Source organism: Saccopteryx bilineata, chromosome 2 (genome assembly GCF_036850765.1).
Source record: "Saccopteryx bilineata isolate mSacBil1 chromosome 2, mSacBil1_pri_phased_curated, whole genome shotgun sequence".
NCBI lineage: Eukaryota > Metazoa > Chordata > Mammalia > Chiroptera > Emballonuridae > Saccopteryx > Saccopteryx bilineata.
Window position 1 is genome coordinate 284828393 of NC_089491.1, and position 27137 is coordinate 284855529.

At 37.2% G+C, this 27137-nt stretch overlaps 1 protein-coding gene across 2 annotated transcripts in view; it reads left to right on the forward strand.

The window, feature by feature from the left end:
- RABGAP1L (RAB GTPase activating protein 1 like) overlaps positions 1–27137 on the forward strand; it is a 603348-nt gene that overhangs the window by 406248 nt on the left and 169963 nt on the right. For both annotated transcript variants that reach the window (XM_066261195.1, XM_066261196.1), the window contains exons 16-17: positions 1704–1829; positions 4614–4757. In XM_066261195.1, the coding sequence (XP_066117292.1) occupies positions 1704–1829; positions 4614–4757 (270 nt within the window). The remainder of the gene's footprint in view (positions 1–1703; positions 1830–4613; positions 4758–27137) is intronic.

The window sequence follows — 27137 nt, forward strand, 5'->3', positions numbered from 1 at the left end:
AATTATGTTGCGTACCCCTCGCCCAAGGTCAGATTGTCCTCCGCCACCCTCTATCTAGTTCTCTGTGCCCCTCCCCCTCCCCCTAACTCTCTCCCTCCCTCCCTCCCATGTCCTCCCTCCCCCCACCCCTGGTAACCACCAGATTTTAAATCTTTAAAAAGAGCAAAGTTGCCTCCTTTAGAAATAGTCTACACTAAAATTTCTTTTCTGTTCAAAATGCCTTTTCTAACTGAATTAGTCTGACATAGAGAACACTGTTTTTGTTACCAAGTCCGGTTGACCTTCTCAGCAAACGGGCAGCAGGCAGTGAAAATCTGTGTTCATTGTGCTGTAACTGTGTAACATCAGCCAGGGGACATTGGTCTTTCTTACCCTCTCACGAGTTCTTGAGAACGAGGCTGGAAATCAAGGTTTTCCTACACAGACAGTTGAAGCAAATAGGGGTTAAAGATGGCAGATCTCTTCTCTGGTCCACTTTTTGCATAAGTGCTCCTCCGAGTTCTTCAGGAACCAGAAAACATGGAGCCCGAGTGCTGAAGCAGAAGCGGGCTCGCAGGACCCTGACGGAAGAGTCTCAGGAAGCCATTTCAGTGAATACAGTGGTGGAAATTGGGCCATGGTTAAATGTTTTCTTTCTTTTTGTTAATCATATTGTAGTTTTTCCATTTCTACAGCCTAGATAGACCTCAGAAGATCTGTTAGGTCCTTATAGGTATCCCAAAGGGCATCGGTATTTTCTTTGAATTAAATTAAAAAAAATATTTTTGATAATAGTTTACTAGATATTGTATTTATTTCAGGTATATAGCACAGTGGTTAGACAATTATATACCCCACAAAGCACTTTTCCTAATATTTCCAGTACCCACCTGGCACCATATATGGGTATTACAGTATTATTGACTGCGTGTTTTCTAACGACTAGTCTGTACTTCTCAACCCCATCACAATTTAGAGATGTTTCTTTGATTTTAGACTTTATTCTCTGATCAGATAAAAATACAGATCAGAGATCAGGGAGGTTATATTAGATTTTATTGGTCATTTAAGTCTTGATGATAGAAGCTCACAAGGTTCTTTCTGGAAAACTGTTTCTTTGCAGAAAAGAAAAGCAACATCAAGAAGATACTGGGAGAACAGTATCACACTATCTACCAAAACTAAAAATGTTTATTCTTTGACCCAGCAACCCTTTTTTGGGAATATTATTGAAGAAAAAAGCAATTTATCCTTTATGGAGAAAAGGGGAAAAAGCAAAATAAGAAATATAACTCTCTTGCTTGCATAGAGAAATACTTACAGGGCACATGCAGAATTACCCTGAGGCAGCTATGAAGTGGGGGCAGGCACAGGATTGATGTTCATGGGATACACAGGAGCGAGCCTTTTACCTTCAGGAACTTTTACATTGTTGTGATTTTTGAATCACATGACTATATTACTTATTTTTAAGATGACGGACGGACAAACAGAAGGAAGATTAAAGTTAATGAAAGCGGGAAATTCATCTCAAGTGAGGAAGCTACAAGCTTTGAACACAGATTTTACTTGTAACACTGCAGAAATCTGGCTGGCTTTGTAGAACTTCATTTACTAGAGGCCTTCGGCTATTCATATAGAAAACTAAACATGTGAAGGAAGTTTTCTGACATTCTGGCCAAATGCCACTCAGTCATGTTCTACATTTATATGTCTTTCTGTAGATGCCAGAGGAGCAAGCATTCTGTGTTTTGGTGAAAATCATGTATGACTATGGTTTACGAGACCTCTACAAAAACAACTTTGAAGATCTTCATTGCAAATTTTATCAGTTGGAGAGACTGATGCAGGTAAGTGAAAGTTTGGAACTTTTATCTCTCAGGACTGGTTGGGTTATAGAAAAAGTCTAATGAAATTGGTGAACGATCATGATTTATGAAAGTTCAGTGGAATTCTGCTGAAAATGCAAATGACTTGGTTTCTGACCATTGTCTTCATTGGTTTTAATATTATAAATATCTAATCAAATCATTGGACTGTGTTTTAAATTTTTTTCCTTTTTAAAAATTCAACTTTCATACTCTTTGAAGTAAGACTACAGTGAGTTAAGTTAATGAAGAGATTGTTAAGTATTAAAAACTGAAATAGACCTTGGTTTGTTGGGTCAGCAGTAGTGTTGGCCTGGTGTGTGGATGTCCCAGGTTTGATTCCTGGTCAGGGCACACAGGAGATGCACCCATCTGCTTCTCTACCCTTCCCCCTCTCACTTCTCTCTTTTCCTTCCCTCCTGCAGCCATGGCTCGATTGGAGCAAGTTCGCCCTGGGTGCTGTGGGTGGCTCCATGGCCTCCCCCTCAGGTGCTATAAAATGGCTCTGGTTGCAACAGAGCAAGGACCCAGATGGGCAGAGCATCACCCCCTAGTGGGTGTGCTAGGTGGATCCCACTAGGGTTGCATGCAGGAATCTGTCACTGCCTCCCCTCTTCTCACTAAGAAAATAAAATAGTTATGAGAGGAGGGCTAGATGGTGACGGAAAGAGGCCTAACTTTGGGTGGTGAACACACAATACAGTATATGGATGATGTATTATAAATTGTACTCCTTAAACTTATATAATTTTATTAACCAATGTTATCCCAATAAAATTCAACAAAAATTAAAAAAATTTTTCACATAATTTTCTGATCTCAGAGTTGTTACTATTTTATAATATGTATATGTGGATTTATATATGTGAAAACATTGTCAAATATTACATAATAAAAATATTATAATGGCAAAATTATTGACTAGTGCTGATCCAAACAATTAATGAGTAGCTTTGAAATTCCACCTGAGATTTGAAATCTTCAATTTATAATGGATCTCTATGTATTCTCTATATGAGGTGTTGGGAACCCAAGAGAAATATGAAAAAAAAAAGTGAATGATGGGGCACTGGCCAGTTGGCTCAGTGAATGGAATGTCGTCCTGTGTGTGGATGTCCCGGGTTCGATCCCCAGTCAGGGCACCTATGAGGGGAGACCACTGCTTCTCTTCCCCCACCCCCTCTTCTCTCCCTCTTCCCGTCTTGCAGCTAGTGGCTCAGTTGGTCCAAGCATCAGCCTCAGGCACTGAGAGATAGCTCTGTTGATTTGAGCATCAGCCCCAGATGGGGATTGCCGGGTAGAACCCGGTCAGGGTACGTGGGGAAGTCTGTCTCTCTATCCCCCCCCTCTCACTTAAAAAAAAAAGTGAATGGATTGACTCCATATCATGGAATAGTGAACAGGCTGGGGAAGGTTAGTAGGGTGCAGTAGAAGATGGCACTGGCAGGAGCTCACTGACATAACCTGCCAGGAGGTCCCTGGGTGTCTAGAGAGGAAAGTGAAGCCAGCAGGAGACTGAAGGAACAGGGAGTGGACAACAGAGAGTCTGCAGTGAGCTGAAGGGAGGAGGGAATGTCGGAGGGCAGAAGACCTTACGTGTGAAGAAGCAAAAGGGTGAAAGCATGTCAGATAAACTGTAAGCGCAGCAGCAGATGGGCACCGAGGGGAACAAAGACTGCATAGAAATTTGGTAACTGTAGGCACCAAAAGCAATAGGCTTTTAAAAAGAGATTTAATTATTCCAAGTAAGGGTTTGTCTGGGATTATTCACTTTTTACTTTTCATGTACAAAAATTTATATTTTTTCAGAGATCACTATTCTTAGGTGCTCTGAGAGTCAAATAATTATACCTGATGAATGAAGAGCAGGTTTGCAATGCTGTGAAGAACCCCAGACATTTTGTTAGCACTTTTTGTCTGTTAACTGGATGACCATTTGACGGGCCATTTAAAGTACTGCATGGGTGCATTTGGGTGGTTTTCAAAGAGCATCTTGTGCAGGCAGTGGGTTTTTTGTTTTTATGAAAACAAAACAAAAGTGGACTTCTACATGTATTTGCCTTTGTCTTTCAGTTGTGGGAATACTATGCTAATGCTGTGTGCTTTGTCTTGCATGCCTCTGAAAAGCATTCACTGGAATAGCTTGGGGGAAAAGAAGAAGCTACCATAAAGGCATTTCAAAGAGACATTCAATTTCATACACATTATGCACTTGCAATTTCTGTACTTAGCCATTTTTTTAAGATAGCAAAGATAGGTTTTTAATATTCGGTAGTGTTTTGGCCTTTTCTAAGTGCCAAAAAGTATACTGAAGTGGTATCACAAAAGCCAGATGATGCTGACATTAAGTACCTCTCCTTCCTAGCTATTTAGGGGTTGAACCCTAAATAGGGGGTGCTGTTCCTTTACCCTGGAGACATGATATTCCTTACAAGACAGATGGGTAATCTGAGCATTTCTCAAGAAACAAGACCAGTCAAGTGAGCAAGAGGTGATCTTTGTTATTTGCTGCTAACAAGGCTGTCTGTCTTTTCCTCAGTGATTTGTCAGGCCCTAACTCTCATCTCCTGTCATTGCATTCTGCGTATTTATATACAGTTCAGGGAATGCTGCAGTAAAATGCAAGTGTTCATAGAAAGCTTGTCATAATTGCATTTGTGGCAGAAAGCTTGTCATAAATGCACTTGAAGATATTTCCTGCATTTGTGGCAGGAAATAAAGCTTCTTCTGTGTTCCAGCTGCTAAGTTCTCCCCTTTGGCTTTTAGGAGCAGTTACCGGACCTGCACAGCCACTTCTGTGAGCTGAACCTGGAAGCCCATATGTATGCTTCCCAGTGGTTCCTCACCCTCTTCACTGCCAAGTTCCCCCTCTGCATGGTCTTCCACATCATCGACCTGCTTCTCTGCGAGGTAGAGTGACTCCGTCTCTCATTCCTGCGCCACAGCAGAAAGTCTGCTTAATGTGCTTACCGTGTTCTGCATTTTCTTTTTTACCTGTGACTTTAAGCTATAAATACAGACCGAAAAGTTCTATTTGCATCTTTAGTAAAGACCATTTTAATTTTAATTTCAGTATTGGTGAGAAATGAGACTATTAAGGCATATATAATTCGTACAAGGTAAAATGTGGTAATTAAATTTGTATAATTAAGTTAATAGTAAGCTCATGTATGTGATAATGGATTACTAATAGGACCTATAAAGTTAAATAAATGACTTAAAATCAGGTGTTTTTAATAGTAATGCAGTGATACTCCAAGAGTGAATATAAATGAAAATTTCATAATAATTAAATCCTTAATTCATAACATCTCTTTGTATATGATGTTTGAGACTCAATGCAGATAATAGAGAAATGATAAAGTTTCTGCATCATATTTTTAAACAGTAGACTATTTTAAAAATTAATGTGCACAATTTCTTAGATATCTATACTATTTATTTCTTATATTGATTTTAGTTTCTTATTTGACTACATTTATTTACTGTACTCTCTTAAAGAAATAAGCAGTAATGTTACACATGCATACCACATATACTGACCATCAAAATGTTTGACAGATGTAGCAGTGATAGAAAGTTGCTGGATGAGAAGAATTTTTTTAAATTGGGGATGTAAGTGTAGATAAAAATATAGCTGTCTTAAAAGCGAGAGTAATTAATTAAAAGTATAAGACTAAATATAATCTAGTTTTATATTATTATATTACTTTTCTTACATAAAATTTCCTTTATTTTTTAAAATTTTTTATTAAGTGGGAGACAGGGAGGCAGAGAGACAAACTCCTGCATGTGCCCTGACCAGGATCCACCCAGTAAGCCCACTATGGGGTCATGCTCTGCCCATCTAAGGCTGCTGCTCCATTGCTTGGCAACCGAGCTATTTCAGCATGAGGCCAGGGAGCTATCTTCAGTGCCTGGGGCCAACTTGCTTAAACCATTTGAGCCATGGCTGTGAGAGAGGAAGAGAGAGAGAGAAAAAAGGAGGACAGGGAGGAAGCAGATGGTCGCTTCTCCTCACCCTGACTGGGAATCAAACCTAGGACTTTCACATGCTGGCCAGTGCGCTACTGCTGAGCCAACCAGCCAGGGCCAAAATTTCCTTTTTCTTTTTTCCTTTTTCTTTTAACAAAGTTAGAAGTGGGGAGGCAGTTAGACAGACTCCCGCATGCGCCTGACCAGGATCCACTCAGCATACCCACTAGGGGGTGATGCTCTGCCCATCTGGGGTGTTGGTTCGTTGTGGCCAGAGCCATTCTAGCGCCTGAGGCGGAGACCATGGAGCCATCCTCAGTGCCTGGGCCATCTTTGCTCCAGTGGAGCCTTGACAGTGAGAGGGGAAGAGAGAGATAGAGAGGAAGGAGAGGGGGGAGGGTGGGGAAGCAGATGGGTGCCTCTCCTGTATGCCCTGGCCGGGAATCGAACCTGGAACTTCCACACGCCAGGTCAAAGCTCTACTGCTGAGCAACCGGCCAGAGCCAATTTGCTGTTTCTGAAAAGAAAAGTCTATTCTAGTCACTTTAGAAACTAGAAATTTAATTATAAAAGTAAGATTTAAAAGGATAAAATGCATCAGCTGTATAAAGCATGATTATTATTTCTCAGCCCACTACATCAGGGACTGTTTTATATGTGAGCATAGCAGGGTGTCGCTATTCAGAGGGTCTAGTTGGCGTTTCACAATGCTGGAAGGTGCCGAGCGTTTTGTAGGCTTGTAAGATTTAAATACTCTTGTAACATATTTTAATAACGAAGGGTCATGCAACATTCTGAGGGTCATAGAGTAAGTTCCCAAATTCTTAATGTATAACATCTAGAGAACCTGATTGATTACACACATTAATTCTGTTTGTTTTACTTACAAATAGGTTCTAAAATGCCTATATAAATTTACCCTAAATAAAAAATGCAAAATTAGGACCTAAAGCCTTATTCAAAGTCAAAACAATGTGATCACTAAATGATGAGTTTTCTAAAATTGTCTTCATCTGATATTGGAGCACCATCCCTGGCTCTTCTGGAACCCAGATATATAGTTTTTCAAGAAATTTCATCTTGAAGAGACTTGAATTTCTAATGTCGGTTGCTAAGAAAAATTAGCAACGTTTATGGCGAGGAGAAGAAATTTATTATTAGCCTTCTCATCTCTTGTCAGCTGTGATTCATAATAACAGTATTTGAAAGAGTTTAATGCACATTAAAATTAATAAGAGCATCATAAAGAGATGTCATTCTCCCTTCTCTTAAACTGATGCTCTGTAACTGTTTTAGGAAGTCATATAGCTTTCCAAAACATGGAGTAGGTTGTAATCACAACATTATGTTAACCAGGGAAATAAATAACAAACCTTAACATAATAGAGTAGCTTTTTAAAATAAACTTTATTGGGAACAATATTGGAGTATACTTCAGGATATTCGTTTTTTCCACTAACTCATCTTTGTCAGAGTATTATTTTGCAAAGGAAATTTTTAGATAAACTTTTATTTCCTGCCTGTCTGTGTTTTCTCTTTGCCCTTTTTCTTCTTGTAGTTAGCAAAATATTTATATCAAAACTATTCTTTTACATAAAATATTCTAAAAGAAGTAATAGTAACATAGACTTAAATAGAATCATCTATTTATTCTTTTGTCATATTCGCTCTTCTTTAAGGAAACAAGTTTAAATCTTGATGGTTATGAATTAATGTTTAAGGTACAAATGGAAGGCTAGGAAATTCTCAGGTGGAAAAGTGTTAATTTTTCAAACACTTTCCAGAAGTCCTACTCCCCTTCACTGCCTCTTCAGTCATTACCCTTCCAAAGAGTAATTGCTATTCTGTCTTTTAACACCCTAGATTAGTTTTGATTGTTTTTGAACATTATATAAATTGAATTGTACCGTATGAACTCTTTCTTGTCTAGCTTTTTCATAGCTCACTATGTTTACAAGATTCATCCATGTAGTTGCATGTGGGCGTGGTTTGTTGATTCCACCGTGAACAACATACCACAATTTGTTCGTTTTTCTAATTCTATTGTTGATGGACATTTGGGTTGTTTCCAGATGAGAGCCATTGTGAATAGTGTTTCTGTGAACATTCTTGAACTTTATTTTGACAAACATATATATGCACTTTTTGGAATTGCTGGGTCAGGGCATGCATGCACTAAGGTTTTATAGATACCATCAAACAGCTTTTCAAAGTATTTTGAGCATTACCTTTTGGGTTGTTTTTATTCACTAAGTCTTCCTTGTGGTCAAGGGCAGGTTTTGATTGTTTTGTTTTATTTTATTTTTAAGATATTAGGCCCTGGATCAGAGTTCATGAATTTAAAACAAAATGCAAGTCATTTGGTGACTGACGTCATTTACTTGATCTCTGAAGTTGCATGCTGATGGGACTAAGAGCTGGATCTAAGAGCCGAATCACTTTTGTGCTTCTCTGACAGAAGTCAGCAGTGTACTCAGTTATAGAAGAAGTAACACAGGGACAGTTTAATATTAGAGTTAAGATATTTGCCTTTTAAGTTAACACTTCCTATATCACCTTGTTCATGTCACTTGTCCCATATATGTCTCAGTTTTATCATCTTTAAATGAAGCTAGTGATACCTGGTACCTATCTTCTAGGTTTATATAAATGATTAAATTAATTTATGAATAATAAGGTGCTTAGCACCTGCTACATAGTGCCTGCTACATAGTAAATATTCAGTTAATATACCATCCATTCTGCTCCATCTACATATATGACCCTTTTAGTTGCTCTTAGTTTCTTCAGTTACCTAGCTGACTTCAGAGTGTCTTCAGAGAAGGTCAAGTAGCTACTGGTTCTTTATTACTTTCTCATAATCTTTGTCTCCCTCCACACCCCCAGTCCCAGTTGAGATTCTTCTTTGCTAAAACCAAAATTTTAGCCATTGAACTTAATGGAAGTTTCATTCCCTTTCCCTTTGAACTGATGATTTAAGTAGTCCTTCAAAAGTATTTCCTTCTACCTTCTTTCAAAAAACATAAGGAAAACAGTATTTCTTTTAGTCTTGACAAGATAACTGATAGCTGGTGTTTGAAGTTGACTCCAGATAGTTCAGTTTTTAGAGTATCAAATATATTCAGCTTTATATAGTAACTTGGTATTTCATGAAATTGAAGGAAATCATTGACCTTTCAAATCAGAGTATGTTTCTTTCCTCTTCTTTCTTCTAAGGATAATGAAAAAAATAATATTGAAAATATCTTATTAAATACCACCACATAGAATCCCCCTTTCAAGGCAATTTTCTGAAGCTGTTATCTGAAAAGTAGATTTATTATATAATATTTGTACTCTTTGCCCCTTTTCTCCCTCTCAAATAGTAATATGTTGAATTTTTTAAAATTGAGATTATAATTAATAATATTTTGTAAGATTGAGGTATATGTATATAACCTGTTGGTTTGATACAAATTAGTTATATATTGCAATATGATTACTATAGTAGCATTAGCTAACACCTTTATCAAATAATACATTAAAAAAATCAGAATGGGCTGATATAAGGAAGATTAAGAACTCTAATATAAATATAAAACTTTCTGAAACCTTTGAAAGTAGTAATTGGCCATAAGAGTGGGGGGGAAGTGCTTTGATAAACCACTAGATACTGTATAGGCTACTTTAAAATTTTACTTAGAGCCTGAGCTGTGGTGGCGCAGTGGATAAAGCGTCGACCTGGAATGCTGAGGTCGCCGGTTCAAAACCCTGGGCTTGCCCGGTCAAGGCACATATGGGAGTTGAAGCTTCCTGCTCCTCCCCCCTTCTCTCTCTCTCTCTCTCTCTCTCTCTCTCTCTCTCCTCTAAAATGAATAAATAAAAATAATTTAAAAATAAATAAATAAATAAATAAATAATACATAAAATTTTACTTAGTAATAGAAACCTTCTAGAAAGAACTCTCTAAAATCTTGTTTCTGGACCCTGATTTCTTCCTACCTACCAGCTCTTTATGGTTGTCACATCAGTTATATTACAGCTCTTTCTTGTATTCTCATTAATTTTGTCCTTGCAGAAAGAGGAAGAAACCTCAAGTGAAAATAGCAGGACCATTGTCTGTGCTTGTGCATCCTGTGACTTTTATAGGAATATTTATCCATTCATTCAACAGAAATGTATTTAATTCCAATTAAATGCTGACACCATTCAAGTTTGGGGATACAACAGTAAAGAAAAAGTATATAAAGTTCTTGCCTTCATTAAGCTCTTATCCTTGTAGAAGAGATAAACAGATGACTAAGTGAATGTGTAGTAGAGCAAAGGTGATAGTGCTATGGGGGAAAATGAAGGAGGGGGGAGAAATGTGGCAGATATTAATAGGGTCTTTGACCATTGGAGAGAATGTAGGTTGTACTGGGCTGAGATTGGAAACCACTGGAGAGCTGTGAGTATGGGAGTGACATGCACTGACATATGATCACCAGGTTGCACTGCTGAGAAAGATTGTGGGAGGAGTTGGAGACCAGTTAGGAGGTGAGTGGAACATCAAGGAACATCTTGGAGACAGATGAAGTTGTGGTGTGACTGGGAATATTACTGTCCTGTGCTTTAGTCTGGCAATGCTCAGATTATAATTTCTCTGCAGTACTTGTTCTGGAAGCAGGTTTTGGTACCCTTGGGGACATTTAAGGTCAATATTGGTACCTATAAGAAATATAGAGGGTGGAGAAATTATCAAAGATGCTCAGTGAGAGAGTAAGGATGTCAAACCTGATCCTTTAAAACAAAGGTGCAAAAAAGGCCTGATACTTTGTTACAATAAAATCAGACCCACAGGCCTGACCTGTGGTGGTGCAGTGGATCAAGCGTCGACCTGGAACACTGAGGTCACTGGTTCAAAACCCTGGGCTTGCCCGGTCAAGGCACATATGGGAGTTAATGGTTCCTGCACCTCCCCCCTTTCTCTCTCTCTCTCTCTCTCTCTCTCTCTCTGTCTCCTCTAAAATGAATAAACAAAAAAAATTTTTTTTAAATCAGACCCACAAAGAACTGATTGATGTACCTTGAACTTGCTCAGTAACCTACAATATTTAATTGCTGTTGGTTTAGTTTTCATAATCAAAACAAAGATCACTGATTAAAGTTATAGGGTAAAAGATTTTTTTCTTGTAAAAATCTTATAGTTCATCATGAATTGGAACAACTAAAGTTACTTTAGAATATTTTTTATTGCAGAAAAATTCATGGCAGGTAAACTGGGTACATTATTTTTCTCCTGCCTAGAGACATTCTTCAGTCTTTACCTGGATGACTCCTTCAAGTCTAAGGAGCTTTCCCTGATCACCCATCCCTAAGTAGGTTCTTCCTTTGACTTTCTCTGATAGCACTCTGTGTATTACTTTGCACATGCCTATTTCTTTTGCTTGATTATAGATTTCCAAAGAGAAGCCTCATCTCTTTTGTGCACTTCTGTACACCTAGCCAGCTTGTAGACACACAGAAAGTATCAGCTGAAGGAACAAAGGAATAAAGAATTTATGGGTGAAATTATTTTTATTGTCTTCATTCAAATGTCTTTATGAAATTCTATAAGCTGAAAAATAACTTTGCTCTTGAGTTTTAGAAAAGTAAGTTAATATCTCTAGGATTCCTTCTATTTTAGGAATTGTATTTTAAGAAACAGAAGCCCAGACATAGCCGCTCTTGTAAAGTGGAGGGGGGGGGTCTGGGAAAGGTGAGTAAGAAGACCTCAGAAAGGACAGGTGCCAAACAGACTCCAGGCACCCATCTGTACTGCTCTCTGTCACTCTGTGAATTAAGTGTTCTCCCTTATTTCTTGACCTACTTCTCTGTAGCTTTGTTTTGCACAGGGTTTGAAATACCTCAGAAAGATCTACTATGACCATACAACTCTATCAGCCACCCTTGGCAATTAGAATTGCCGAATTGGTCCTGCTCATATTTTACAATAAGCCTGTATAGTCATGGTCACCTTACACCAGTTGTCCTTCTCTTGTCTGATATGCTGTGGTAAGGGGTAGTCTTGGGGTGAGTCACTCCACAGGAGCTGTATATATATAGAGAGGCAGATTTTCTGAGAAGGGTCATGACTGGATCTGAGACAATAAAATATTTCCAGTTGCAGATACCCCATGGACTGACATTCTTAGTGTTGCCTTCTTTGAAGTTTGGCACTTGGTGAATAAAATATTTATTAAATAAAACTCCAATGCATCTCAGAAACAAGCTATATATTATCTAGTCATAAATATTTATTTAATTAGAAAGAAGTAGCATAGTTTTAATATAGATTATAATCTTAAAAATTATGATTCTCAGGGTTGAAGTGGTAGCAGTGTTCCAAATTATTTTCATGGTATCACTTTTAGTGGTAGGGTTTTGAGTAAAGGCAGTATATGACTTAGAGCTATACAAATTATTTAATGATTTTCTGCAAAGTGATATAAATATTACAATGCTTTCCATGGTGTGAAAATTAGGTTGTGAAAGCGTCTGATATTTGTTTAAAGACTTCCACTGCAATTATTAGTAACAATAGTCCCCTGATCTATAAATTATTTAGATTGTACACAAGAGAAAGAACTCTATCATACAGTATCAGCTGGAAGGAGTTGAAATGAGAACTTGTTCTGAAGAGTAGGTACTTGGCTTCACCATCTAGTTTTATTCATACCCAATTTTTGCTGATAAACTCACAAGCTTCCCTTTTTGTCTCAAGATTTGAGGACAGGATGCCGGCAGGCTCTTCTGGAGGACGTTTCCAGGTCATACATGGTACTGAAACATTCATGGTACTAAAGCTTTGCATGCCTTCTCCCACTTGTTCTTGTTTTCTTCAGACAGACTGCTGCCCTTCGGTGCTCTCAGCTTCTAACTTAGCCAAATTAGAAGTCGTTTTTCACCTTTTTTAAAAAAAAAATCACGTGGACAGATAGCCTGATTATTTCTATCCATCTCTATAGCAAATAGACCGGTGGTCTTTGCCTCTCTTCAGAAGCCCCCATTACCTTCTCTCCTTTAAAGGTCAGAGTCTTATCAATTCCTAACATTAGTTGGAGTCTATCGGTCTAAGACTCTTGACCTCATATCCCAAGTGCTCCTTGTATAGTGTAGCAGAATTTCACCATGAAATGCTTTCCTCTAATCTTCCTGGTGTTCTTCTCTACCCTTTACAGGTACTTTACCATTAGTTTCCATTGTTTGGCATTTTTACCCAAACAATGGTTTGACTTTTTCATCATTTACCCAGGGTCTCTGAATTCTATCTAGACGTACAATAAATATCCAGCTATCAGCACTAGAATTGCTGATTGCATTAGTTAAAAAGAGACATAATAGGACCTTCTGGTCCCCTGCTTTTTGGATTGTCTTATTAAGGTTCTCAGAAACTCTTATTTTTTAGAAGTCCACTTGACATTTTGCTTTGGGTCCATGTCTTAGTAAATAGTCCATTTTGCTCTTTTTTGCTGAGGAATAATGCCAGAAGCTTTCCAGTGAATAGAACAATTTCCTGTATGTCCCAGTGCCTCATTGACCATTGGATTGCACTTGGGCTACGTCACAGTCTGGTGGTTGTTTCTTACTTAAGACATTTAGTAGTCATGGTCCAGTTGTTTTCCAGTATTGCAGTGAAATAGGTACAAACTCTTTTTGACTAGATCTCTTGTTTATGCTGACAGGCAGGCACAGATCTATTTTGTCCACAAAACTCCTTAATACAGAGAAAAATTAGTACATTCTTAAAATTCAGAATCTCCTTTCCTTTCTTTGTAAAAGGAAGATAGACATCCAGTTGTTATCACATATATAGCCTGTGCTTTATGTCCTTTTTTAGAATCAAAACATATTTTACCTTATACTTAATAAGCTTTCAATTTGAAAAGTAAATAGCTTAAAATAAGTGACTGTAGGTTGAAGTGAATAGTGGTGAACAATTTCAAATACCATGAATCAACCTTGAAATATATGAAATTCTCAGGCTTCTGAAAAACAGGTCATCTTTAGCAGATAGATATTACTTTGCCTGTTCACCTATGTAGAAATATGGTCAGTTCTTGTACTTGGGGATTGAGTGCTGATGGGTACAAGGTTTCTTTTCTGGGTGATGAAATGTTCTAGAATTATTAGATAGTGGAGATGGTTGTATGACCTTGCAAATATACTAAACACTGAATTGTACAGTGTTAAAGGGTACATGTTATGATATTTGAATTATATCTCAATTCAATAAATAAGTTGGGGGTATTGGGGAGTGTTTGTTAAATATACAAATGCTGTAGACCCATCTGAAAGTCAAGATTCTTTGAGGATATGATCCTAGAAATCTCCATGTTTAACAGATGTCCCTGGGTTTTTAAATTTCCCAAGTTTAAGGAATGCTGACTTAATATCTTTTTATACTTATACATTGAAATGTGTTTGGGCTAAAGGATCTCAGTTTTTTAATCATTTCCATCCTCAACAGCAGCAGTAAGCAAAGAGTGTGGCAAAACTGCTTTGTGTTGCTTATGGTAGTTGAGTTAGATGGGCATAGATCTTTCTTGGGAAGATTGAGAAAGGTGAGATGGAGAGGCATGAGATTGTATACATTCTCATCTCTAAGAATTTATTGTATTGACAAACTCTAGGAAATAAAGTAATAGTTCAAGGTAATTAATTCAGAAAAGCAAAAACTTAAGGGAAATATTTAACAATTTTTCTGTGGTTGCTGTTTTCAGTGTTGACACTGGGGGTAGTAACGTGGCCTGTTGATTTTTTCGAGGCTCTTTTGCTCAGAGGTTACCATGGGCCTGTCAATAAAGGCACGCTGACAGAGAGCAGAGAGTGTTGTCACAGCTAAGCCTCCTCGGCACTAGTGTTGGATCAGGTGTGTTCCACAACAGGGCTCCTCCAGGACAACTGATGATAAAAAATAGGCAGACATTGCATTTCATGGAGATTTAGGTGAAGAACAAGACCGAAAGAACCTTTTAGAGTCGGCAGTTGCCAAATAGGGAGTGGGGAGGAATCTTCCTTCTTCCAGCACTGAGTGGAGGGGGCTCTTATTCAGATGTTTACTTTCACTAGGTCAGAAAATTATATATGATCAACGAATAGTACTCTATATATATTAAGCTTAAAAGTATCTATTGAAAATCTAAAACATCTTTTATTCCTCAAACTATCAAATCTTTATAAAAATCAGATTCACAGTTACTGTTTTGTTTTTGTTTTTGTTAAGAGAAGGGTGCCTTGATCCTTCCATAAATTCTTCATGGTTGATATCAATCACTCTTACTTTGACTAAGCCTGTTTCTTCGACAGTAAAAAAAAATAAATCAGGTTTAAAAAATTCTACATTTACGCGAATGATTTATTATAATGGTTTTGTTATATTATAAGCCCAATAATATGTTACAGGATAAATACCTTGTTCGGTTAGGCTGGGGAACATAGATGTGACTAACTTTTCCCGCCTTTTTTTTATCTCATGCTGTCTTCGGATTTGGTATATCCCACTTTGTAAAGTACAATCATATAAATGGGAAGCCACTGGAAGTTTAAATTAGGGTTGATGGCATGATGACATACATATTTTAGAAAGATATTCTTTTATAGTTGTGTTATAATACCAAATGACATATATTCAATGGAAATAAAAACATTAAGAATAAATGCTGACCTCAAAATTGGAAAGGCAGATGTAAAACTGTCACTATTTGAGGATGACATGATTACATATCCTATATAAAACTCTAAAGACTACACCAAAACACTGTTAAGAGTACTGAAAAATTCAGTGAAGTTGTAGGATACAAAATCAATATACAAAAATCTGTTGCATTGCTATACACTCAGGAACAACAAACTTAGGAAGAGAAATTGAGAAAATAATACCATTTACAAGTTGTATCAAAAAGAATAAAATATATAGGAACAAATTTAACCAAGGAGGTAAGAGACCTGCATGCTGATTTCTTTTAGACATGAGTGTTAAGAAATTGAGAAAGAGATGACATCAGAGTAATGGCAGGGTAGGAAGCGATACCGATAAATCTCCCCTAAAACTCAACAAGATCTTCAACCAGAAACAGAAAAACCTATCCTTGGAGCCTCCAGATGTTTCGCAATACAACCGAAGGTATGATCAAGCGAAAAATTGGCTAAATATATAACCAAACCCCGAAGGAATAAGGGAGTAAGAAATGCTCCGCCTTCCTCACTAACCTAAACAGGGCAGCTTTCTCTGGGATCCGTGAATATAGAAACTGAGGCGGGCAAAGGGGGTGAATAGATCCAGGCCGTGGCACGGAGATCCAAGCCGAGAAAAAACTGATCCTGTGGCAACCCGGGCAATACAAGCTAACACTTGCGCCAAACCCAAACAAAGAAAGACAGGCGGGGCAGCCATTTTACCCGATCTCCTGGTTGGGGCGTGCAGATAGTGGGAGAGAGATTTCTTCCTAAGCCCCGGGAGTGGGTGCCCGTGTTACCCCACAGAGAGGCAGAGTCAGAGGCCTTTCTGTGGGCCGAAAGCTGAATCTCTGGGCAGCCCCAGCGCACGGGAGGGAGCGAGAACTAATTCCAACAGTGGAACTTTTCCGTGCTGGTAGGGGATTCACTCGGAGGGAAACGCGGCCGGCCTCATATCCTGGTCTGCGCGTGCAGATAGTGAGCGAGAGATTCCTCCGAGTGCCTCGGCAGTGCGCGCCCGTGTTATCGCACAGAGGGGCAGAGTCAGGGGCCTTTGTGTGGGCCAAAGCGGAATCTCGGGCCACCCCAGCGCCTTGCAAAAGCCGCGCACAGGGACGGAGCGGAGCCAATTCCAACACTGCAACTTTCCCATGTGGTTGGGGGTTTCTCTCAGAGCGTGAGACTGCTGGCCAAATATCCTGGTCTGCGCGCGCAGATAGCGAGAGTTTCCTCCAAGCGCCCGGGAAGTGGGCGCCCGCCTGTGTTACCAGACAGAGTGGCAGAGCCAGAGTTCTTTGAGTGGGCGGAAACCACGCCTGATTATGCTAGCAGTTCTGACTGACTGAGCCTTACCCAGAGCCCTGTGCTGACTGGAAATAGAGTGGGGAGTTGCCAGCTCTTTGAGCCTCTTACTATCCAGGCAGAGGCAGCAGCAACCCCATAGCTGGATTATCAGGCTACTAATTGAGGAAGGAAAAACTAGGAGAAAGGCTCCAGGAACACGGACTCTCTCACTGTTGGAGCCTATAAATGCTAATGAGCCTCAACTGCCAACGAGACTAAAGCACAATACATGACATCGCCATAGAGACTTATCAACTGCAAACCTCTACCTGAGCGTGCCAAAGGGGCAGAACCCAGGTTACAGAGTCACTGACCAGGAAGAGGGAGAGAAAAGAAAAAGCAAGAAGATAACCTCTCAAAATCAAGAATAATCTGCAGACTTTATAACCTATCCCATTTTATTATATTTGTTCGTTTGTTTCTCTTATCTTCATTCTTGATATTTTTTTTCCTCCTCCAATTTGGCCGATTAACTCTCTGCCAATCTTACTCTCTCCTCTCCTTGAACTACACTACCCATAAGTGTTACATCTCCCATTATCTTTTCTCTCCTCTTCCTCTCTCTCTATGAGGGTTGCATTCCAAAACCCTTAACTCTCTCTCTCTCCTCTTTTTTCTTTTTTCTTCTTTTAGTGGTTCCCTCTTTCTTTCTCTCTCTCTCTTTCTTTTCTCCCTCTATATTAGTTTCTTCCTTTCTCCTTTACATCTCCTCTCATTCAAACCTCAATAACAAACAAACTATCTTATCTGGGACTCAAACTTATATTTGTGGCATTTTGGGGGGTTTTTACTTCACCTTTTTAACTCACTAGCAGTGCTCCCATCCCTGGCTCTCCATTTTATCTAGTTCTTGTTCCACTAAATACAATAGTATTTTTTTAATTTGTCCCCCCATTTTTCTGTTTCCCTCTTTATTCCTCTCATCATAACTCTTAGTCAACCAACACCTAAAAGCAAATCATTTTATTCTTGACCCAAATTTTTTCCTTATTTGCTTTTTGTGGGTCCATACCCCCTTCTTTTTTCTTTTTTTTTTCTTTTTTTTTTGCCCCTTTATTACTTTTCCCCAATTCAGGCCCTCCATTACAGGCATTGTTTGTTATAATTCACAGTTCACCACAAGATTTTCTCAAGAAAGAGGGGAGAGGAGAGGAGAGGAAAAAAGGAGGAGGGGAATAATTTCCTTTTTTTAAAATTTTTATTTTATTTTATTTTTCTTTATTTCATTATTAATTTTTTTTAAAAAAATCTCTTTTTGATTTATTTTTTTAACTTTTTATTCTTTATTAAATCTCATTAATACTATCAACAAAACCACCCTCAGATGCCATTAAGGAAGAGAAAATCGAATATCATGGATACAAAAGAAAGAGAGGTAACACAGCTAGATGAGGAAAAATCTATGGAGAAAAAATTTAATATTGGAAACCTTGGAGCTAAATGACAGAGAATTCAAGATAGAAATCCTAAAAATCCTCCGAAATATACAAGAAAACACAGAAAGGCAATTTAGGGAGCTCAGAAAACAACTCAATGAACACAAAGAATATATGTTCAAGGAAATTGAAACTATAAAAACAAATCAAACAGAGATGAAAAACTCAATTCACGAGCTGAAAAACGAAGTAACAAGCTTAGCTAATAGAACAGGTCAGATAGAAGAGAGGATTAGTGAAATAGAAGACAAGCAACTTGAGGCACAACAGAGAGAAGAAGAAAGAGACTCAAAAATTAAAAAAAATGAGATAGCCCTACAAGAATTATCTGACTCCATCAAAAAGAATAACATAAGAATAATAGGTATATCAGAGGGAGAAGAGAGAGAAAATGGAATGGAGAACATACTCAAACAAATAATAGATGAGAACTTCCCAAGCCTGTGGAAAGAACTAAAGCCTCAAGTTCAAGAAGCAAACAGAACTCCAAGTTTTCTTAACCCCAACAAACCTACTCCAAGGCATATCATAATGAAATTGACACAAACCAACAGCAAAAAAAAAATTCTCAAGGCAGCCAGGGAAAAGAAGAATACAACATATAAAGGAAGGCCCATTAGATTATCATCAGATTTCTCAGCAGAAACTCTACAAGCTAGAAGAGAGTGGACCCCAATATTTAAAGTCCTGAAAGAGAGGAACTTTCAGCCACGAATATTATACCCATCAAAGCTATCCTTCAAATACGAAGGAGAAATAAAAACATTCACAGATACAGAAAAGATGAGGGAATTTATCATCAGAAAACCCCCACTCCAGGAATTACTAAAGGGGGTTCTCCAATCAGATACAAAGAACAAAAAAAAAACAGAGCCACAAGTAAAAGCTCCAAGAAGAACACAATAAAACCAAATTTAAACTGTGACAACAACAAAAAGAAAGAGGGGGAGAAGATGGAGATTAACAGTAGCAAAGGATGATGGAGTGCAAAAGTACTCACAAAATAGTTCGCTACAATGAACAGGGTAGGGACCCTTTTCATTACTCAAAGGTAACCACCATTGAAAAAACCACCACAGAAGCACATGAGATAAAAAAGATAGCAACAGAGGAAAGATGTATGGAATACAACCAAATAAAAACAAAAGATAGAAAAACGAAAGAGAAGGATCAAACAAGACACAAAACTAACAGAAAGCAATCTATAAAATGGCAATAGGGAACTCACAAGTGTCAATAATTACACTAAATGTAAACGGATTAAACTCACCAATAAAAATGCACAGAGTAGCAGAATGGATTAAAAAAGAAAATCCAACTGTATGCTGCCTACAGGAAACTCATCTAAGTAACAAGGATAAAAACAAATTCAAAGTGAAAGGCTGGAAAACAATACTCCAAGCAAATAACATCCAAAAAAAAGCAGGTGTAGCAATACTCATATCAGATAATGCTGACTACAAGACAGCAAAAGTACTCAGAGACAAAAATGGCCATTTCATAATGGCTAAGGGGACACTGAATCAAGAAGACATAACAATTCTTAATATATATGCACCAAACCAAGGAGCACCAAAATATATAAGACAGCTACTTATTGATCTTAAAACAAAAACTGACAAAAATACAATCATACTTGGAGACCTCAATACACCGCTGACGGCTCTAGATCGGTCATCCAAACAGAGAATCAACAAAGACATAGTGGCCTTAAACAAAACACTAGAGCACCTGGATATGATAGACATCTACAGGACATTTCATCCCAAAGTGACTGAGTATACATTTTTCTCCAGTGTACATGGATCATTCTCAAGAATTGACCATATGTTGGGCCACAAAAACAACATCAGCAAATTCAGAAAAATCAAAGTTGTACCAAGCATATTTTCTGATCATAAAGCCTTGAAACTAGAATTCAACTGTAAAAAAGAGGAAAAAAATCCCACAAAAATGTGGAAACTAAACAACATACTTTTAAAAAATGAATGGATCAAAGAAGAAATAAGTGCAGAGATCAAAAGATATATACAGACTAATGAAAATGACAATACGACATATCAGAATGGGATGCAGCAAAAGCAGTGATAAGAGGGAAGTTCATATCACTTCAGGCATATATGAACAAACAAGAGAGAGAGCTCAAGTGAACCACTTAACTTCCCACCTTAAGGAACTAGAAAAAGAAGAACAAAGAAAACCCAAAACCAGCTGAACAAAGGAGATAATAAAAATCAGAGCAGAAATAAATGAATTAGAGAACAGAAAAACTATAGAAAAAAATTAATAGAACACGGAGCTGGTTCTTTGAAAAGATCAACAAAATTGACAAACCCTTGGCAAGACTTACCAAGGAAAAAAGAGAAAGAACTCATATAAACAAAATCCAAAATGAAAGAGGAGAAGTCACCACGGACACCGTAGATATACAAAGAATTATTGTAGAATACTATGAAAAACTTTATGCCACTAAATTCAACAACCTAGAAGAAATGGATAAATTCCTAGAACAATACAACCTTCCTAGACTGAGTCAAGAAGAAGCAGAAAGCCTAAACAGACCTATTAGTAGAGAAGAAATAGAAAAAACCATTAAAAACCTCCCCAAAAATAAAAATCCAGGCCCTGACGGCTATACCAGCGAATTTTATCAAACATTCAAAGAAGACTTGGTTCCTGTTCTACTCAAAGTCTTCCAAAAAATTGAAGAAGAAGCAATACTTCCAAACACATTTTATGAGGCCAACATAACCCTCATACCAAAACCAGGCAAGGATGGCACAAAAAAAGAAAACTACAGACCAATATCTCTAATGAATACAGATGCTAAAATACTAAACAAAATACTAGCAAATCGAATACAACAACATATTAAAAAGATAATACATCATGATCAAGTGGGATTCATCCCAGAATCTCAAGGATGGTTCAACATACGTAAAACGGTTAACGTAATACACCATATCAACAAAACAAAGAACAAAAACCACATGATCTTATCAATAGACACAGAAAAGGCTTTCGATAAAATACAACACAATTTTATGTTTAAGACTCTCAACAAAATGGGTATAGAAGGAAAATATCTCAACATGATAAAGGCCATATATGATAAACCATCAGCTAACATCATATTAAATGGCACTAAACTGAAGGCTTTCCCCCTTAAATCAGGAACAAGACAGGGTTGTCCACTCTCTCCACTCTTATTTAATGTGGTACTAGAGGTTCTCGCCACAGCAATCAGACAAGACAAAGAAATAAAAGGCATCCATATCGGAAAAGAAGAAGTAAAGGTATCACTTTTTGCAGATGATATGATCCTATACATCAAAAACCCCAAAGAATCCACAAAAAGACTACTAGAAACAATAAGCCAATACAGTAAGGTTGCAGGATACAAAATTAACATACAGAAGTCAATAGCCTTTCTATATGCCAACAATGAAACAATTGAGAATGAACTCAAAACAATAATCCCCTTCACAATTGCAACCAAAAAAATAAAATAAAATACTTAGGAATAAACATAACAAAGAATGTAAAGGACTTATATAATGAAAACTATAAACCATTGTTAAGGAAAATTGAAAAAGATATAATGAGATGGAAGAATATACCTTGTTCTTGGCTAGGAAGAATAAATATAATCAAGATGGCTATATTACCCAAAGCAATATACAAATTTAATGCAATTCCCATCAAACTTCCAATGACTTTTTTTAAAGAAATAGATCAAAATATCATCAGATTTATATGGAACTATAAAAAACACCGAATAGCCAAAGCAATCCTAAAGAAAAAGAATGAAGCTGGGGGCATTACAATACCTGACTTCAAACTCTATTATAGGGCCACAACAATCAAAACAGCATGGTATTGGCAGAAAAATAGACACTCAGACCAATGGAACAGAATAGAAAGTCCAGAAATAAAACCACATATATATAGTCAAATAATTTTTGATAAAGGGGCCAAGAACACACAATGGAGAAAAGAAAGCCTCTTCAATAAATGGTGCTGGGAAAACTGGAAAGCCACATGCAAAAGAATGAAACTGGACTACAGTCTCTCCCCCTGTACAAAAATTAACTCAAAATGGATCAAAGATCTAAACATAAGACCTGAAACAATTAAGTGCATAGAAGAAGACATAGGTACTCAACTCATGGACCTGGGTTTTAAAGAGCATTTTATGAATTTGACTCCAATGGCAAGAGAAGTGAAGGCAAAAATTAATGAATGGGACTACATCAGACTAAGAAGTTTTTGCTCAGCAAGAGAAACTGATAACAAAATAAACAGAAAGCCAACTAAATGGGAAATGATATTTTCAAACAACAGCTCAGATAAGGGCCTAATATCCAAAATATACAAAGAACTCATAAAACTCAACAACCAACAAACAAACAACCAATCCAATAAAAAAATGGGAAGAGGATATGAACAGACACTTCTCCCAGGAAGAAATACAAATGGCCAACAAATATATGAAAAGATGCTCATCTTCTTTAGCTATTAGAGAAATGCAAATCAAAACTCCAATGAGATACCACCTCACACCTGTTAGATTAGCTATTATTAGCAAGACAGGTAATAGCAAATGTTGGAGAGGCTGTGGAGAAAAAGGAACCCTCATACACTGTTGGTGGGAATGTAAAGTAGTACAACCATTAAAGAAAGTATGGTGGTTCCTCAAAAAATTGAAAATAGAACTACCTTATGACCCAGCAATCCCTCTACTGGGTATATACCCCAAAAACTCAGAAACATTGATACGTAAAGACACATGCAGCCCCATGTTTATTGCAGCATTGTTCACAGTGGCCAGGACATGGAAACAACCAAAAAGCCCGTCAATAGATGACTGGATAAAGAAGATGTGGCACATATACACTATGGAATACTACTCAGCCATAAGAAATGATGACATCAGAACATTTACAGCAAAATTGTGGGATCTTGATAACATGATACGAAGCGAAATAAGTAAATCAGAAAAAACCAGGAACTGCATTATTCCATACGTAGGTGGGACATAAAAGTGAAACTAAGAGACATTGATAAGAGTGTGGTGGTTATGGGGGAGAGGGGGGAATGGGAGAGGGAAAGGGGGAGGGGGAGGGGCACAAAGAAAACAAGATAGAAGGTGACAGAGGACAATCTGACTTTGGGTGATGGGTATGCAACATAATTGAATGACAAGATAACCTGGACTTGTTATCTTTGAATATATGTATCCTGATTTATTGATGTCACCCCATTAAAAAAATAAAATTATTATAAAAAATAATAAATTGAGAAAGACACAGATAAATGGAAGGATATCCCATGCTCATGGACTGGAAGAACTAATATTGTTAAAATATCTGTGCTACCCAAAACAATCTATTACAAATTCAATGTAATCCCTATTTATCAAAATTCCAGTAACATTTTTTACAGAAATAGAATAAACTGTCCTAAAATTTGTATAGAACCACAAAGATCCCAAATAGCCAAAGCAATCTTGAGAAAGAAGAACAAAGCTAGAGGCAGCACACCTCCTCATTTCAAACTATATTATAAATCTACAATAATCAAAACAGTATGGTAGTGGAATAAAAAAAGGCACATAGAGCAGTGGAACTGAATAGGGTGCCCAGAAATAAGCCCACCCCATATATGGTCAATTAATCTACAATAAAGGAGGCAAGCACATACAATAGGGAAAGGGCAGTCTGATAACAATCAGCCATATACAAAAGAATGAAACTAGATTACTGTCTTACATCATACACACATATTATCTCAGAATGGATTAAAGACTTGAATTGTAAGACCTGAAACCATAAAAATCTTAGAAAAAAACATAGGCAGTAAGCCTCTTGACATTATCCTTGGCAATGATTTTTTGGACCTGACTCTAAAATCAAAGGCAATGGAAGCAAAAATAAACAAATGGAACTATATCGAACTATAAAGCTTCCACACAGAGAAGGAAACCTTTAACAAAACGAAAATGCAACCTACCGAGTGGGAGAAAATATTTGCAAATTACATATCTGATAAGAGGTTAATATCCAAAGTCAACATATATAAAGAACTCCTCGTACAACTCAATAGCAAAAAAAGAAGAAAACAAACAAAACTAATTGATTAAAAAAATGCAGAGGCCTTAAATAGACAGTTTTCCAAATGAGATATACAGATGACCAACAGACACATAAGAAGATGAGCTCAACCATCAGCAATCATCAGAAAAATGCAAATCAAAACCACAATGAAATACCAACTCACACCCGTTAGAATTTCTGCTATCAAAAAAAAAAAAAAAGAAAGAAATGTTGGCAATGATGTGTAGTAAAGGGAACCCTTGTGCACTGTTGGTGAGAATGGAAATTGGTGCAGCCACTGTGGGAAACAATATGGAGGTTCCTCAAAAAAATAAAAATAGAACTACTGTATATCTAGCAATTCTACTTCTGGTTATTTATTTGAGGAAAATTTAAAATACTAATTTAAAATACAAATGATATGTGCGCACCCACCGTGTTTATTGCAGCATTATTTACAAGAGCCAACATATGGAAACAACCTAAGTGTTCATAAACAGATGAATGGATAAAGATAAGGTATATATATAAAATGAAATTTATATATATAAAATGAATAAGGTATATATATAAAATTGCAGCAACATGGATGGACCTTGACGGCATTATGCTAAGTGAAATAAAGAAAGATGAATATTGTATGATTTATATGTGGACTCTAAAACAAAAAGCAAGCCAGTATATACAGAGAAGAATCAATGGTTGCCAGAATAGGTAGATAGGGGGAGGGGTGCAATGGGTGAAGGGAGTTAAAAGGTACAGAGTTCTAGTTATAAAATAAATAAGTCATGGGATATAATGTACAATACAGCATGATGACTATAGTTAATAATACTGTATTGCATATTTGAAAATTGCTAAGGAGTAAATGTTAAAAGTTCACATCATGAGAAAAATAATTTGTAACTGTGTGGTGACTAATGGTACCTAGAGGTATTGTGATCATTTAGCAGTGCATACACATATTGAATCATTATGCTGTACATCTGAAGCTTACATAAAATGTTTACCACAATAAAAAACAAATTAAAAAAGAAAGAATGCTAACGTCGTGGATTGTGGCTTTTATAAGTATGTCCCTTCTAGCACTTGTGCCTTTTATTTTTTGTAGTAAGTGTACATTTAAGAGTATGTGGTATAATCTGAAATTGTCTAACAGCACTACATTTTTGTGGAATTTTAGGGGAGGGAACACATTATTAAGTGTAAGCAAAAGTTTTAGGTTAGATTTCTTTTGACAGTCTTTTTGTTTTATGTGGTTTCTTATATTTGAGGAGAAGGCATTCATCAAGTACACTAGTTTACGTATTGCATTATGTCAGGAATATAACTAGATTTTTAATAGTTGGGTTATTAAAGGCTTATATGGAAGTCTAAAAGGACTCATGAGTAATTGCCAAAACATCAAAAAAGGAGTGAAAACTGGATGACTCTAATTTCAGTACTTAAAGCAGCTAGAAGGATGCCAGGGAAGCCAAAAATGGAGCAACATATGCTTCCAAATTGTTTTGAAGTGAATCTTTGTCTTTTGTTTCTAGAAAAAATAACCAATAGCTTATCAATTCAACATTCAGAGGACCAGAGATGCTCACTAAAAGGAACGTCATATTTATTCATCCATCCATCATTCATTTATTTAATAAATATTGAGCACCTGATATGTCTTGAGACTGAGCTAGACCTAATAGATGCCATGCTTAATGGAACAGACATTGTCTTTGCATCTGTGGAGCAAACAAGCTCATGGGCAGGTAATAAGTGAGTACAAAAATGTGTATGATTACTGTCTACACACCCAACACGGGAACACCTAAATACACTGCTGACAAAAATTAGAGGATATTTAAAAATGAATATGAAGCTATAAAATATCCCCTAATTTTTGTGATCAGTGTATATAAAGCAAATATTAATGGATTTAAAGGGAGAAATTGACAGCAATACAATAATAGTGGGGACTTTAATACCCTGCTAACATCAATGGACAGATCATCTAGACAGAAAATTAATAAGGAAGTAATTAATGGCTTTAAGTGTCACATTAGACCAGATCGACTTAATAGACATGAATATGATTATACATTGCAAAAAATGCTATGAAGATAAAGTACAAGCTGCCTCAAATTTTGTAATTAGTAAGCCTATTTTAGATCAAGGTTTCAAGAATGGTCTCTTTCTGAGTAAGTGGCATTTAGAGCTGAGATCTGAGAGAGGAGTAGGAGAATTCCCACTGATGGGTGGGGAAATGCATGTGAGGTTTCCGGGTGGGAGGAACTAAAAGAGAGCCAGAACTTCTGGAACAGCGAGCAGTTTGTCAAGAGGTGGATGGACCCAGTGAGACTGGAGCTTATCAGTCATATGGAAGAGGACATGGGATTTCAGCTCAAGTGCATTGAGAAGCCATTGGAAATCTTTCAGCATGGAACTGCATGTCCTGACTTAAATGTTTCAGAGACAGCTATGGCTGTGTGATTGCACTGAAAGGAAATAAGAAAGCCCAGGGAGACCAGTTAGGGACCATGTCTATGAAAGAAATGATGGTGCTTAGTAGAAAGTGAGCAGAAGAGGTGAAGGGTGGTGAATTCCTATTTCAGAAGTAGAGGACATGATTGTTGTTAACAGAATGGTTAAGGATTGGGGGGCTCTGGATTGGGGGATTCTGACCGTTTGATGGGGAAAGATGAGGTTGGTAGAATAGGATTGGATTAAAGAGGAAAAGAACGCCTACCTACAGCCAAGTGCATTTTGTTAAATGGATTTTCATT